General features: G+C 46.0%; 1 protein-coding gene across 2 annotated transcripts in view; it reads right to left on the bottom strand.

Annotated features, from left to right (window-relative positions):
• Window positions 1-16,456, bottom strand: part of PMS2 (PMS1 homolog 2, mismatch repair system component) — a 504,643-nt gene that overhangs the window by 230,628 nt on the left and 257,559 nt on the right. For both annotated transcript variants that reach the window (XM_069645634.1, XM_069645635.1), the window contains exon 7: window positions 124-221. In XM_069645634.1, the coding sequence (XP_069501735.1) occupies window positions 124-221 (98 nt within the window). The remainder of the gene's footprint in view (window positions 1-123; window positions 222-16,456) is intronic.

Raw genomic sequence — 16,456 nt, 5'->3', positions numbered from 1 at the left:
TGAAGCACTATGAAATCAATTTATCGTGGAGTGGATGTATTTGTATTAATAATGACTGTATCAAATGAAACCTTTCAATGTTGTGGTAATAAACATAGTTTATAATCATGGACCATTACTCACGTGTAGAGACTGTGTGGTAGAGCAGTGGGATTCAGGCAGTACTCTTCACAGACCTCTTCGCTAGGAGGCAGCTGTACAAAGGGAATTAAACTCTGTAACTGAAAGTGAGTTTTTTTCTGCATTAGAATTTATTGTAGAATAATGAAAGCACTATGTAATTCGATATACAGGTTTAAAGGAAAGATCATCCTTTATCAAACAAGGAGAATGCCAAGATCCAACAATGACATACTCCTAAAAACCCTGTGATACGTCAGAAGTAGACACATGTGATCAACCGTCGTTAAATCCACAGCAAAATTCTGTAAGTTGCTTACAGAGGGAACTCGTACAATCCAGGATCACTTTACATTCCAGAAAACGCTAAAGACATGACTCTTCAACACACCTTAACTAGCCAAGGCCCCCCATCATTCAGCAAATAAATTCACGCGAAAGCGCCTGCCAGGATTTTGTTTCTAAGTTTTGCTCCCAAACACACTATTTGATAATTGCACCACATCGATTTTGCTCCCATGTGCCCTGAGCAATTTCGATTTGTTGGGATTCTCCCTTGGCGCCCAATGCAGTGTAGGCCCAACATTTACCCATAAGCTATTGTTTGGTGAATTACCTGCTCACGGTGCTACACAGTGCTGCCGACGTTGACCAGAGGACTGTGACTTCCAGAGGGCAAAGCAGTGACTGTTGGGTTAGTCTCCACCTTTGGACCCGCTTTTGCCATATTTAGCAGTTGCTGGGATGCTGAAGCATCAGTCACGCCAGCGGCGCAGCGCCATCAGACGACTGCACAGTGTAACAGAGGTTCTACAACACTTGTCTTACTATGCCCTCTGGAGATTGCCTGGATGGTTTCCCCAATATGTCGAATGATACAGCAGTGAACAATGCTTGTGGTAAATTGTATGGTTTCCGTAGCAAGTGGTGCTCTGGCTCACTCCTATGTCTTACAAATTCATAGAATGTGTTCCCCGAAGATTATAAAAGTTCCTTTGGCTACTTCTGACACAGAGCATGTGAAAATAACTAAGTTCTTTCCTGCATGAACGATGAATGATTAACTGCCTGGGTTCTAAGATGGTTGCATCTATTGTCAAAATTGTAGAGTCTAATATTGACATGGCTTCTTCGACCTGCCTATCTGATACTAAGATGATTGCTGCTCCTTCTATTATTCCCAGGTGAAGTTTGCCTTCAACTGATATTGATGCAGCAGCAATTCAGATTAGTAATTTGGCATATGCTTTATCAGTGCGGGAGCTGGTCAGAGAAGAAATTGTATTACGCCATGTCTTCCTTGAAGCAGATAAAAGTCGCCTTTGTACCCAGGAGACAGCTTTATTGAACGCTACTACTTTTTTGGCTAATAACTATGTCGGTTCCATGTGTTAATATTCCCGCAATATTTTAGCAGCGATATTAAGCCATGGAACCTGCGGGGGACACCGCTGCAACCCCCATCATTTTTTTAATGGAGCGGGGGACACCCACACAACCCCTAGATCCCAATAAACCCATACATTATCCCCACTAATATCGCCTATGGCCTTACCCCACGACCATATATATGGTGATATTATTGGTGGGGTGAACATGACCTGATACCATTTTCTCCTGTTAACTGAATTGTTAACCTTGGTTAAGCACCCTCGGCAATTGACAAGATGTGTCCATTGAACCCTTACCTACCGATTTGACTTTGGCTGTCAATGTGACTTCTGCTGAAATGCTACCTACTCATTTGACTTCAGCTGCCATCAGGTCTGCTATTGCCAGGGAGGTACGTAGTAATGAGTCTGTTATCCTATGCCACTCGGAAAGTGATAGACCAGTTTTAGGCACCCAAACTGTTATTAATAATGGTCCTCCAATCTGTCTTGAACAGCCTACTACTTCCTCAAGAAATAAGAAAAGAAAAGCAACAAAAAAGTAAAACAAAAAGAATCTAATAAATGTCAAGTGTATTCATTCATACTCCTAGTGGGCCGAACCTACCCAAAGTTGTGGAGCTGGACGGTAGAGCTTGCAGGCTTTTGAGAAAGAAGCCGCAGGGCAGCAGCAAAGGTAACAAAAAGAAAAAAAGTAAAACGTGGTGTGTTGTAACAGGGGAGGCCTTAGACAGAGTTCTCCAACACAGAGACCTACAATCTTTAATGTACGCTGGAACTGCCAGAGTCTCTTCTACTTTATTCACGCCTCATTCGAGTAGTTCAGTTAATAGCAAAACTTCCCAAACACAGAATCACTTGGACGAATCCAGTATAATTGAAGACATCCATAATTCGTTTGTTTTTGATTCCGACCCTCCTTCACTGGCAACTGGCCCCACTAGAGTTTCTCATTGCGGTGGAACATCCTTTGGTTTCGGTACATTCTGCAACCTCTTCAGCTCCCATTAATTGCTCAAATTGACATGTTACGCTGTGACAACCACAAATATATAGGGGAATAACCACCTAAGTGGTTTAGTAGGTAACCATGTAGTTTGTGACATGACTTTAGTCGATTCCTCCGGCTTAAAGAGCAAAAACAAAAGTGTGGTTCAGTTGAAAAGTCAATCTAGTTAGAGTTTAGTCAGGATGTTAAAAATACAAAACCGCCTCATAACGAGTTGGGCGGTAGCCCTTAAATACGGCGATAATTGTAACGCTCACCTGATTCCCACGGAGGCGCGGGTCTTGGCAGGAAGGTGTCCGTAACACGAAACGTGATGTGCAGGATTCGGTTGGCTTCTGGGGTCGAACCTCTCCGCACTGTGTGTCGAACTCGAAGGGTGAGGTTTCTGCAGGTGAAATAATATGGGGATTAAAGGTCTGGGTTGTTGAATGTCCCTATCTCTCTCCTCCCAGCTTGTCTGTTGAACCCCCCTCCCAGGTCAACTTGCTCACCTTAGATAGGTGAATGCTGGGCTCTCCATCTGCGTCTAGTGCAGGGTGCCGTTGCCAGTTCCTTCACTGGTGAAACGTTAGCCTCTTGACTTCAGAGGATGAGTACCGTCGTTGTCTGCACGACCGGTAAGTTTCTGGACACCTTTAGTCTTTATAGTCTTTTATGCGTGGCAGTGAAGCGCCTGGAATTGAGTAAGTATGGCAAGCGCTCTTACTGTCTCTTTCTTTGTCTTTGCAGGCGACGATGCAGAAAGAAGAAATCCGGAATCCGCCATGTGCCGGTGAGTGCTGTTGTCTATGCAGGTGAAGATGCAGCGTGAAGAATCCGGAATGCACAGCGTGCTGGCAAGTAGAATAATGCTGTTTATCTTTGTGCAGATGCAGCGTGAAGAATCCGGAATGCACGGCGTGCCAGTAAGTAAAATAATGCTGTTTGTCTTTGTGCAGATGCAGCGTGAAGAATCCGGAATGCACGGCGTGCCGGTAAGTAAAATAGTGCTGTTTGTCTTTGCAGGCGAAGGTGCAGCGTGAGACACGGCCGCTGCCGATGGATCAGGTAAGCAAACACTGTGTGTGAAAGTTCGTTCTGCTAACCTGTTGTTTCTGATCTTTTGCAGGTGCTGATGTTGCTCGGGTACCGGAATGGTGAGTATAATTCTTGCAGGTTCAGGATCTAAAGAAGAAAAGCTGGAGCAGACTCGGTGAGCGTTCTGCTGCTGATGCAGAATAACGCGAAGCACGTTTCCTCAATCGGGTGTGGTTTAAATAGCCTTGGAGTGATGAGGCGTCTCCTTCCACGGCCCCGCCTAGGTAAGAAAAGAGTTCCTGCTTCCAGAAGAGTTCCAGTGGAGTGGTGCTGCCCCACCCAGGTAAGAAAAGTAGTCCCAGTTCACCGAGGACTTTTAAGAGTCTGGCAAGTCAGCAGCATGGTCTGCCGCAGGTAAGTCCACCCAAGCATCTTCACACCAATGATGAGCCCGGCGCTTCCAGTGCCGGGACCGAGGCTTCTGATGAGCCTGGTGCCACCGGCGCCAGGACAAGGTCCAAAAGGTCCCTGTGGGGACCGGCTGGTGCCTAGGATCAGGGTTAGGGGCCTGCTTCCAAGGACGTTGGGCTGATCCTGGCTCCTTGGAAGCAGTGATCATGACAGTATCCCCCCTCAAGGCCCCTCCTAAGTGTGTCTTCTCCGGGGGCTTCGGCTTGTCGGGGTGATTCAGATGGAATCTCTTGACCAGACGAGGTGCTTGGACGTGTTCTGAGGGTTCCCAAGACCTTTCCTGGGGACCGTATCCTTTCCAATCAACCAGATAGTATAATTTAGACCTGGAAATTTTGGAGTCTAGGATGTTCTTCACTTCAAATTCGAGTTCTCCGTCTACCAAAACGGGTTCCGGGAGTTCAGTCAATCGGGTTTCTGGTTGTACTGGTTTTAATAAGGAGACATGGAATACTGGATGTATTTTCATATGCGTAGGTAATTCCAATTTGGCAGCCACCGGATTAATTATGGCAAATATGAGGTAGGGTCCAAGGTATCTCGGGATGAAAGTGCGGGGTCCTTTTAAAGGCAGGTGCTTAGTGGATAACCAGACTTGATCTCCTACAGCGTAGTGAGGGGCCTCTTTACGGTGCCGATCGGCTGCCTTTTTGAATTGAGCTTTAGCTCTTTGCAGATGGGCAGTGGCTTCCTTAAAAGCACAGGTGATCTCCGAATGCAAGTGATCCACAGCAGGTGCTTCAATTTCTTGGGGAGGATCCAGGTTGGAGGTTCTAGGATGGTGTCCATAAAACAAGAAAAAGGGAGTCTTCCCGGTTCCAGAATGAGTCGAATTGTTGTACGCGTATTCAGCGATCCAAAGAATGTCCTTCCAGGGGTTTTCTGTTTGTTGGAGCATGCAGCGTAGATATTGTTCTAGTGTCTGGTTTGTCCTTTCGGTTTGTCCGTCAGTTTGGGGATGGTGACTGGTCGAAAGTCTTACATCAACTTGGGCTAGACGACAGCAACTGCGCCAGAAGTGGGAGATGAATTGACTTCCCCTATCGGAGACTAAAACCGAAGGAAAACCGTGTAAGCGAACAATGTTTGCCAAGAATTCCCGGGCCAATACTGAGGCTGAAGGCAGACCCTTCAAGGGTATGAAGTGAGACAGTTTCGAGAATAGATCCACGACTACTAAGATGGTAGTATATCCCAAGCATGGAGGTAAGTCCGTGATAAAATCCATGGACAGGGTATGCCATGGACAGGGAGGGATGTCAAGTGGCTGTAATAGGCCGGCTGGTCTTTGCTTTTGACTTTTATTCTGGGCACACACACCGCAGGAGATTACAAAGTCTCTAATATCCCTTTTCCACGATGGCCACCAGAAATGTCTTTTGATCTTTTCCATGGTTTTGGTAATGCCAGGGTGCCCCTCCATTAGAGAATCATGATAACCGGAGATTACTTGTTTTTGTAGTTTCTCACAGGGCAAGTGCAATCGTCCTCGGAAATATGGTAGGTCTTGATCTACTGAGAAATCTTTTCCCTTTAATTGCCAGTCCTGCAAATCGGTCGGAGTTAGGAGCGATTTCACCGTGGTCTTGATGTCTTCAAAAGATTGAGTGCTGACCAAACCCAAAATCCTTTGTTCTGGGATTATGGGTATTGGATCTGGATTGATCAAATGTTCATCTACTCCCATCCGGGAGAGGGCATCCGCTTTTCCGTTCTTACTGCCTGGTCGATAAGTAATTAGAAAGTCAAATTCTGCTAGAAACAGAGCCCAACGAAGTTGTCTGGAAGACTGAGCTTTGGCTGTCTTTAGGTATTGTAAATTGCGGTGGTCAGTCATTACGGTGACTGTGTGTCTGGCTCCTAGAAGATAATGCCGCCAGGCTTTAAAGGCCGATCTGATGGCCAAAAGTTCCTTGTCTGTAATTGAATAGTTGATCTCAGGAGGCGAAAACTTGCGGGACCAAAAAGCAACCGGATGTAGTTGGTTTGTGACCGAATCTCTTTGTGATAACACTGCTCCCATAGCAAGACTAGAAGCATCCGTTTCCATGATGTAAGGTAGTTCTGGGCGAGGGTGTTTTAAAACAGGTGCAGAAATGAATTTAGCTTTTAGATCTTGAAAAGCTTGTTCCGCTTCAGAAGACCACTCAAAACGTTTGTTCTTTTTCAACAGAGCGGTGATGGGCTGGACTATCCGGGAAAATTCAGGAATGAATCTGCGGTAAAAGTTAGCGAATCCTAACATGCTTTGAACTCCTTTTACAGAGGTTGGTGATGGCCACTTGATAATTGCATCAACTTTCTTTGAATCCATATGGACTCCGTTAGGTGACAGTATGAATCCCAGGAACTCGACTTCCGTTGCGTTGAAGACGCATTTCTCAAGCTTAGCAAAAAGACTATGTTGACGCAATCTCTCGAGAACCTTTTTAACATGTCTCTGATGTTCTTCTTCAGATGATGAATAGACGAGGATGTCGTCAATGTAGACAACTACACATACGTCAATGAGTTCTCTGAGGATATCGTTCATAAAATATTGGAAAGCAGCAGGAGCATTATACAGTCCAAAGGGCATCACTTGATATTCGAATAGCCCGTACTTGGTGCGGAAGGCCGTTTTCCATTCATCGCCCTCTTTGATCCGTACCAAGTGGTAGGCTCCTCTGAGATCCAGCTTTGTGTATATACAGGCATCTTTGACTTGGTCCAGGAGTTCAGGGATCAAAGGTAACGGGTATCTGTTTTTAACAGTGATCTGATTCAGGGCGCGGTAATCTATGCAAGTCCTAAGGTCTCCTTCCTTTTTCGGAACGAAGAACAAAGCCGATGAAGCTGGAGATTTTGAAGGACGGATAAACCCGTTAGCTAGGTATTGGTCCAGGTACTGTCTGAGGTGAAGGTTCTCTGGCTCGGTGAGGGCATAGATCCTGCTGCAAGGAGGAGTTGTTCCAGGTATCAGATCTATTTGACAGTCGTAAGACCTATGAGGAGGTAGGGTGTTAGCTTGATCCTTCTGGAAGACGTCTTGGAACTCCTGGTATTCGGGAGGCAATTTGAGAATCTCCTCAGAAGAGATCGTCGCCAGTGAAACATCAGGTCGAGGATAACAAGTGGTAGAACACTCTGGAAACTGAACCGTCTTTGCTCGCCAATCAATCTGAGGGTTGTGCTTCTCTAACCAAGGGATTCCCAGAATGATCTGGAACTGAGGGGCCTTGATTACATCGAACACTATTCTCTCCCGGTGTCCATTATGACTCAACAGCGTCACTTCTTGGGTGGCATGCGTTACTGGTCCGGAGGCTATCTGCGTGCCATCCACAGTAGTGATGACGTCTTTTACTGCCTTAGGGACAAGGGGTAGATTCATCCTTGATACCATTTCACGGTCCACATAGTTACCGATTGCTCCGCTGTCAATGTAAGCTTCAATTGCATGCAAACGATCCGGACGTTCAGGACTAATGAGGACCATGGGTATCACGAAATGCGAGGTCACGGGACAGATCTTAAAGCTCAGCAAGAGGACCTCTACTCTTGTCGGGCGAGGTTGTTTCCCTGCTCAGAACTTGTGGTACAGGTATCAGCGGCTCCTACAGTCTTCTTAGCTGGTTTCACGGGACAGTCCCGAAGAAAGTGTCCTGAATTACCGCAATAGAGGCATAATTGCAGCTGCCTTCTTCTTTCCCGCTCTTTCTGGGTTAAAGGTCCTCTCATGCCCCCTATTTGCATGGGTTCCACAGTGTCAGCTCCCTTATTCGAGGTCTGTGGTTTGGAAAACACTCGGGTATCAAATCTGGAACGATCTGCCTTCCTGTTCTGTAGTCTATGGTCTAGTTGGACAACTAAGTCAATATAGTCTGAACATTCTTGTGGAGGATTCACAACCTGCGCTAGCACATCCTTGAGCTCTCCACGCAGGCCTCTGTAGAAAAGCGTTATTCTCTTGTCCTCGGGCCATTGTGTTTCCACAATGAGTCTATTGAAAGAGGCTATATAAGCCAAGAGGTCTTGGTTACCCTGTCGTAATGAGAGAAGTTCATTGTCCAAGGCCTGCCCTTGTGCATGTCTTGCGAACAGTTTCTCCATGCTGGACTGGAAGGCTTGAAAATCGTGTAAAACCGGATCATCCTGGGTGACTAAAGGGATCGACCAATCTGCAGCACTGCCACTGAGATAAGAAAGCACGAAAGCTACCTTGGCCTGGTCCGTTGGGAATGCAGCTGGTCGACATAAAAAATGCAGGCGGCACTGGTTGATGAACACTGCGAATTTCTTTGGATCACCAGCAAAGCGTTCGGGCGGAGCCAAGGGCACATTACCGGGCAGATTGATTTGCACTGGATTTGAAGCTGATGCAGAAGGATAACTCCCTCCTGGAACGGGCAAAGGTGTCTGTCCTGCCTGAGTTTGTAACAACTGCCTAGCAAGGTCCTCTGTTCGCTCCTTAGAAATTATCAGTTCTCTTCTTAGAGAGCTCGTTTCCTGGCGAGCTGCATGTACTTCTGCTCTTAATTCCCCAAGCAACTGGGCTAGTTGATCGGTATCTGAATTTTCCATTGCGCCTGGGTAGGAGTTTAGTGGTGGGCTTCGCGTTCTGTAACGCTCACCTGATTCCCACGGAGGCGCGGGTCTTGGCAGGAAGGTGTCCGTAACACGAAACGTGATGTGCAGGATTCGGTTGGCTTCTGGGGTCGAACCTCTCCGCACTGTGTGTCGAACTCGAAGGGTGAGGTTTCTGCAGGTGAAATAATATGGGGATTAAAGGTCTGGGTTGTTGAATGTCCCTATCTCTCTCCTCCCAGCTTGTCTGTTGAACCCCCCTCCCAGGTCAACTTGCTCACCTTAGATAGGTGAATGCTGGGCTCTCCATCTGCGTCTAGTGCAGGGTGCCGTTGCCAGTTCCTTCACTGGTGAAACGTTAGCCTCTTGACTTCAGAGGATGAGTACCGTCGTTGTCTGCACGACCGGTAAGTTTCTGGACACCTTTAGTCTTTATAGTCTTTTATGCGTGGCAGTGAAGCGCCTGGAATTGAGTAAGTATGGCAAGCGCTCTTACTGTCTCTTTCTTTGTCTTTGCAGGCGACGATGCAGAAAGAAGAAATCCGGAATCCGCCACGTGCCGGTGAGTGCTGTTGTCTATGCAGGTGAAGATGCAGCGTGAAGAATCCGGAATGCACAGCGTGCCGGCAAGTAGAATAATGCTGTTTATCTTTGTGCAGATGCAGCGTGAAGAATCCGGAATGCACGGCGTGCCAGTAAGTAAAATAATGCTGTTTGTCTTTGTGCAGATGCAGCGTGAAGAATCCGGAATGCACAGCGTGCCGGTAAGTAAAATAGTGCTGTTTGTCTTTGCAGGCGAAGGTGCAGCGTGAGACACGGCCGCCGCCGATGGATCAGGTAAGCAAACACTGTGTGAAAGTTCGTTCTGCTAACCTGTTGTTTCTGATCTTTTGCAGGTGCTGATGTTGCTCGGGTACCGGAATGGTGAGTATAATTCTTGCAGGTTCAGGATCTAAAGAAGAAAAGCTGGAGCAGACTCGGTGAGCGTTCTGCTGCTGATGCAGAATAACGCGAAGCACGTTTCATCAATCGGGTGTGGTTTAAATAGCCTTGGAGTGATGAGGCGTCTCCTTCCACGGCCCCGCCTAGGTAAGAAAAGAGTTCCTGCTTCCAGAAGAGTTCCAGTGGAGTGGTGCTGCCCCACCCAGGTAAGAAAAGTAGTCCCAGTTCACCGAGGACTTTTAAGAGTCTGGCAAGTCAGCAGCATGGTCTGCCGCAGGTAAGTCCACCCAAGCATCTTCACACCAATGATGAGCCCGGCGCTTCCAGTGCCGGGACCGAGGCTTCTGATGAGCCTGGTGCCACCGGCGCCAGGACAAGGTCCAAAAGGTCCCTGTGGGGACCGGCTGGTGCCTAGGATCAGGGTTAGGGGCCTGCTTCCAAGGACGTTGGGCTGATCCTGGCTCCTTGGAAGCAGTGATCATGACAATAATGTTATTACCACCAGATTTGAGGGCTGGCCCTTTTATGAGATGGGCGGAAAGTTTGGAGTGTTCATGCTTTCCGCTCATTTTCGGCACTATTACCCAATGGACTGAATGGGGAATAGGCAATAACAGCCCAACCGCTACTCGTTATCCGGTGCTATTTGCACTGGAGCTATCCTGGCGTAATTACTGGCGGGATATCGCCAGACTCGTGAGGAGACCCAAAGCCTTTTCCATGGGCCCAATACCCTCACTTTGAATCTACTTTTATCGAACTTTGTAATCACATAACTCAACTGAGAGTCATCACTACACGTGATATTAAATTAGTTGGAATTCCGGAAGACATCGATTTGGGTACCATTTTTGTTCACTTTTTTAGTGATGCAACAATGGACTTCATCAAGGCCTGTGAGGTGGTCTTCTATAGGCTAGGGTATGCTTGTGACATTAAAACATCTACTGCGGAAAATCACCCTAACTCCTTTAGGCAAGGGGTATTGGGCTCTACCCTCCTGCGATCAGCCATCTATCCCGCAAAGCAAACCGACAGTAATGGTAGGAAGGAGGTATCGTTAAACAATCATTTAAAATGTATTGGTGCTCCTGATTAGGTGCTTGCAGGCATTGTCACTTGGAATTCTGGAGAGAATGGGCTTCTGAGGCGAGTTCTTATGAAGTTGTCTACGACCCCCCCCCGGCTCCAAATATTCTGTACTTTAATTCTAAAATTCCAGAAGATTGTCATGACACTGGTGCTGCTCCCTTAGCAGAGCTAAAACAGACAAAGTCTGATAAAAAAAAGATACTGACTGGGCTATGCTATTGAACATGCATGTTCTGTATATGCTCAACGGTAGATGTAACTCAGATTACCCAGGAAATTACACTAGAGTGATGTCTAGATCAGCTACAATCATTGATTCTATATTCATCCCGCCGGCCATTATAGAGGAAGATGCCGACATACAGATACTCCTGAGAGACGAAAATGACCACTATCCCTTATTAGTTTGTCTCAATTTATCTATCCTCTCTCCGCTTACAGATCATGGTTAATGCTTATATTTAAAGAAGGGGATGAATAGAATCTCATGGACCCCAACTAACTTTAGTATAGCTAATCACTCTATACAGCGCCTTAGTGCTAGGGGCTGCTCTACGATCTCTGATGTAATTGTGGGAAGCTTACATTTTGATCTGTCTTGTGATTTCATTATGGCAAAGTTTAGTTCTATCCTAGCCAAGATACTGGGATCCATACGATTAAAATACTTTACTCCATGTCAAAACTCTGAATTGCATAGGGGCCAGTTTGATCAAAACATCTGAGACGCTAAATGAGCTCTCTGTAGCGATCTAAGTTTGATAAATGCATCAAATACAGACAGCACAATGCTTGCTACCTCTTTGAAAATACGCAAGCAAAAATATTGCCAATGGTTACAAGGGTACCAGAAAAAACAATGTTTGACTGTTGGAATTTGCTTACTTGTGCTGTTTTAGTTAACAATTGCAGGTTGTTCTGAGATTTAGTTTGTGATAAGGGCGATTCTACCTTGTGCATTGCTAATGCGGGCAAGAAAGATCGAGAATTTTCTGGATAATTCTATTGGAAAACCCTCAGTTGATGTATTTGATTTGAGGTTGATCTCACCATGGCAGTATGGGAATTGTGAAGGCATCAGGAAGTAGACACAGACAAATGAGTAAAGCTTGGATCACAAACTTTCAATTAAATAAAATGAAGGGTGGAAAAAGGCCTAACCTGCTCTATGCTAAGGTGGGATTTCCCTTCCCAACTGAAACTAATGATAGTCTGTGTCAGGAAGTCCAAAACCTATACTTGCCCTCACAACTACTTGAATATAATGTGTAGGAATGTCAGCATCAAAATGAGAAGTGTTAAAATAAAAGTTCAGAGCTTCTTCCAGCTCTCGGTTGGAAAAGAGGGCGTCCCTTTCCCAAGCTTTCAAGTCTCTAGATGTCCCAAAACAACACAATTCCTTGCGACACTTCCCAGCTTTCTTGCGGAGTTGTCTTTCATCAATTTCACCAATATTACAAAGTTCAGTTTTTTAATTTCAGATCACCCAAGTTCTCATTCACAATCAAACACAAGCTTATGGGCGAGTTAAGTGGCTTTTCCTTTAGGTGGGTGTATTCGGTCTAGGCGCAGTTGTCAGACCACACGGTCCACCCATTTCAGGTCACGCAACTGACACACCTTACCTGCTTCTTCTTCACAGTTACACTGCCACTGTTTCAGCTTCCCAGTGGTATTGGATTTATCCTTTTGGAGATTTCTCAATACTTGTTTTGCCACCATTCACTTGTTATACTTTCTGACTCACAAAGCCTTGAAAAAATGCGGCCCCTAGTTACCTTATTGACAAACTTCAGAGAAGAACTTCTCTCAGACCCACTAGAAGTGGGAACACCAATTGCCTAAATATCCCCAAATACAAACTTACTACCATTGGGGGTAATGGCTTCACTGTTAAGGCAGCCAAAAGCTGGAATTCACTGCCCCAGGAGTTGAGAGTTGACCTACCATATCCACTCTTCAGGAAAAACCTAATAAAACACATCACTGCCACTAACCCTTAGCTCCCATCACCCTCTCCCCTGATGACACTATCCCGCATTTAAGAAACAGCATATCCTGCTATATTCTCTCTTTATGTAAATACGGCAGCCTATGCATATGCAACCACAAAAGCTTTATATCCTTAGTGCATGTACCCTGCTTTAGTCCTATTGTTCATATTGTATATATCCTGTAATCATGCATATTGTTCATCTTGATATATGTAAATTCTGTAACCTGTGTATACGTAACCATGTAAGCCTTGCACTTCCTTGTCACTGCGCCCTTTTACTTACGAGTCTGGTGCGCTTAACAAGTGAATAAACAAACAAACAAACAAATGTTCTCAAAGCTTTTGGTACGGCTTATTCTTTCAGTTTACACAGTTCTTTATATTCTTATCGCAATGCTTGTTTTTCTTGTATTCACAGTTCCTTTGTATTAGGGAATATCACCAAATGCTTTCAATCCAATTGGTATTGAAACATACTTGCTTTCTTTCAGTTCGGTATTCAAAAACACAATGTTTCATTTCATTCCATTCAGTCACGTTGACTCAATTATCATCAAATTCCCAGTTTACTCTCCCGCTGGGAATTTGCACCCAGCTCACAGCACAAGTTCAAAACTTCTATTTTCTTTGGCCCTATCAATCTCATTTTGTTCACAATTTGGTATTCATAACAAAAGCCTTTTATTCAGTTTTCTCAGCCTTCACATTATTGTAATGTCAAAAGTCTTTACTTCAAACTGGACCGGCATGCACACTGCCTAAACGGCAGTTCGCTGACTCGCGAGCGACTTAGCCTGCAGAAACCACCTAGTTCACCCACAGCATTCCAGAGTTTTTCAGGTTCCTTTGACTCACCGGGTACGCTGTCTCCGGGTACTGCTCTCAATGTCGGCAGGCTTTCTGTGGCTGCCGCTGTTCCTGGCTCGGCACCCCCCTGTTCCAGGATCTCTGCCGCCTCGGTTGTACGGAGAAGAAGTCCCTCCAACTCCATGAAGTCTGCAGACCAGTTCCATTATCAGAGACCTTTCGGCTGTTCCTGCCACAATCTCCTGCAATGACTCTGCAGCTCCTGGGCGCTTCGGGCACGCGTCTCTCTGGTCTCACCTCTAGCTTCTCCTGTAAGCATCCCACAGGCAATCTCTCTGGCTAACTTCCAGGCAATCTCATTAGCCTCACCTGAAGCAAGCCATATATACCGCCTCCCGGGCCCCAGGTGCAGGCAATGTTCCTTTACTGCATAACGGTCTGGGTACTCGGTATCCCTTTTCCTCGTCCCAGTACCAGAGTGGTGTTTGTGTATGTCTAAAGAGAAGATCTATGACTCTGGGTTGCTTCTTCCTCGTCTCAGTACCGGACTGGTGTGTATGGGGAGAGTGAGTTCTAGAAAAATAGGGAAGAGATAAACAATACCCTATAAAAGCCTGGAGGACAAAGGGAAATGGGGGATAACGTGTCTCACCCAAGGGCGTCTCATCCCCACTTCCCAAGTCTCCTCCACCCAGGTGATGCTCCCTCGTATATCCACACCCAGGGTCAGGATACGAAAGTGACCTTTCCCTGGCTACCTGGAAGGAGGATATATTGGTGAAAGAAGTGAGGGCACCCTCAGATCCCTTTAACACAATGTTCATCACCTTGGATCCCCCTCATTCGGGCTCAGATCCTCTTTCACAATGATCGTACGGTATTCTTTCTCGGGTGACTCACGGTTCATCCCGGATTTCCCTCAGCCGGGCTAAGATCCCTTTTAACACAATTAGTCTCCCTCGGCCAGGCTCGGACCAATTTCAATTAGCATCAAATATTGAAGACTTTCAAATGTGCACAGGGTTTGACTTGACCCATTGCAGGACCACATCGATTTCACAATTCCTGTCCTTTAAACATTTGCCACCATTCAGTTGGATACCTAACAGAGATTTTCAAATGAGCACCGATGTGGTGCCGGACCACTGTCTATGGTATCGTTTCTTGGCTTCAAAGTTCAGTCACTCCTTTGCTGTTTTAATTATATTCATGTCGCTTGCCAGATACGCTACATAAACTGTTCTCTTTAGTTTTCACTATCAATGTTGCCGCTTGCAACCTTGGTTTCAACACAGACCGGTCTGTATGAGTCTCATCAACTCACCGACTGTGCTGACTTTACTAGTGCTACTTTGTTGTAGGGGCCAAGGACAGTGCCACGGTGGCAAACGATTCTCACCGCCTTGACTATCAACGCAAGAGAGTCCCGGGCAGAGGCATTGCTAGGGGGGGCTTAGGGGGCTATAGCCCCGGGTCTTTTCATTGTAGCCCCGGATAGAATCTCAGTGTCAACAACCAAAAGGCTAGCTAGCCCAGAGTCCCGACAATCCCGACATTAGTGTAGTCCCTGATCTTTTCCAGACCTAGCAACACCCCTGGTCTCGGGTACCTCCGACACACAATGCAGTATTCTTCAGCCTTGATTCCTGGTCTTACGCTTCCTATTCTTGAAGGTTCATGAAAGTACTGGTCTTATGTTGAAAAGGTCAAGGACACTTCCCTCCTTGCAATCCTCTTCGGTCTTACCGTCTTTCGCCTTGTATTAAACTGCCATCTTGGAACTGCTGCTTCCTCTTGTGCTTTGCCTTGCTCAGAGTGTGCTTATCCATGCGGGAAAGTGTGATGGAAGTCAGGTATGTGTAATGATCAGTAATTGCCTGACCCTACCTGACCATTGTATTGGGACACATCAGGTATACGGATCGGGCGTTTTCTCTCACAGTGTGCTGTCCGTGAGAAAGTGTTTGTTTTGGAAAAGGGGAGGGGGGGGTGAATTGAGTTCCTAAGTATACTACCTGGTAGGATGGGGTAAAGGTGTTACAGGGAAGGGGATACCGTGTCTCGCCATCCGGTGTCCCACTTCCACGCCCGAAGACCCCTCACCCAGGTGATCCTCCCGCACTGGTCCACCCCCAGGAACTGGATCCAAAAGCGATGGCTGTGTTCTGGCCACCTGGATGACAGATCCCCGGGGACTAGCGGGTGAGACACCTTCAGGTTTCTTACAGTCTGAAGTGTGCTCTGGAAGCTCTTAATTGGTGTTGTGCAAAAACAGTCTAACGATTAATATTGGCAAAACAAAATTGATGGTATTTTGCCAGAAGAAATCAACACAGAGCCAACGCCTTTCGGTTAAGTTGGGCCTAATACCGGTAGACCAAGTACATTCTTATGATTACTTAGGCTTGACCCTGCTTTGTCATCTAATTTGGATATGCATTTAGAACGTATCCAGGGCCAAGCTAAACAAATCGTTGCCAGCTTGAAGTTTGCGAGGAATTATGCAGGCTATTCTTTAAACTGCTTGATACATTTATAGACGATTAAAATTAGACCTGTTTTTCTGTACAGTGCTGAAATCTGGACTGACAGACTCCCTGGGAAATTGTGTCGGATAGAAAGTAGGTCCCTAAAATCATGACTTAGTCTGCCCACATCTACTCTGATCAAGTATGTTTTACTTGAAGCCTGCTTAAACTGCATACATAGCGCTTTGAAGGAGGCCCAAAGAAACTTATGTTTAAAAGTAGCACAATTTTCAGAGGACATATTACCTCATACCAACAATGAGTTGGTACATTTGTATGTGTTATGGTGTAGGAAGATTCCTTTTGTTAATTTAGATCATGATATCTGCTCTTGATTGCTAAACATTGGGTGCACTGTTGCTTTAACACGCCATTCGAAACGTAGTCCTTCATGCAAGTGGGCTATCTTCGATGTGGAACCTGAACAGAAGTTGACCAGTTTAGCTGGTAAGGCCTCAACAGGAGTGTATGTTTCACTGGTTGTTTAACATGAGTGATACATATCTTGCAGCATACC

The sequence above is a fragment of the Ambystoma mexicanum genome, chromosome 2p, assembly GCF_040938575.1.
Source record: "Ambystoma mexicanum isolate Mex_15411 chromosome 2p, UKY_AmexF1_1, whole genome shotgun sequence".
Lineage (NCBI taxonomy): Eukaryota > Metazoa > Chordata > Amphibia > Caudata > Ambystomatidae > Ambystoma > Ambystoma mexicanum.
The sequence above is the reverse complement of the archived record's forward strand: the minus strand, read 5'-3'. Positions and strand labels throughout refer to the sequence as shown.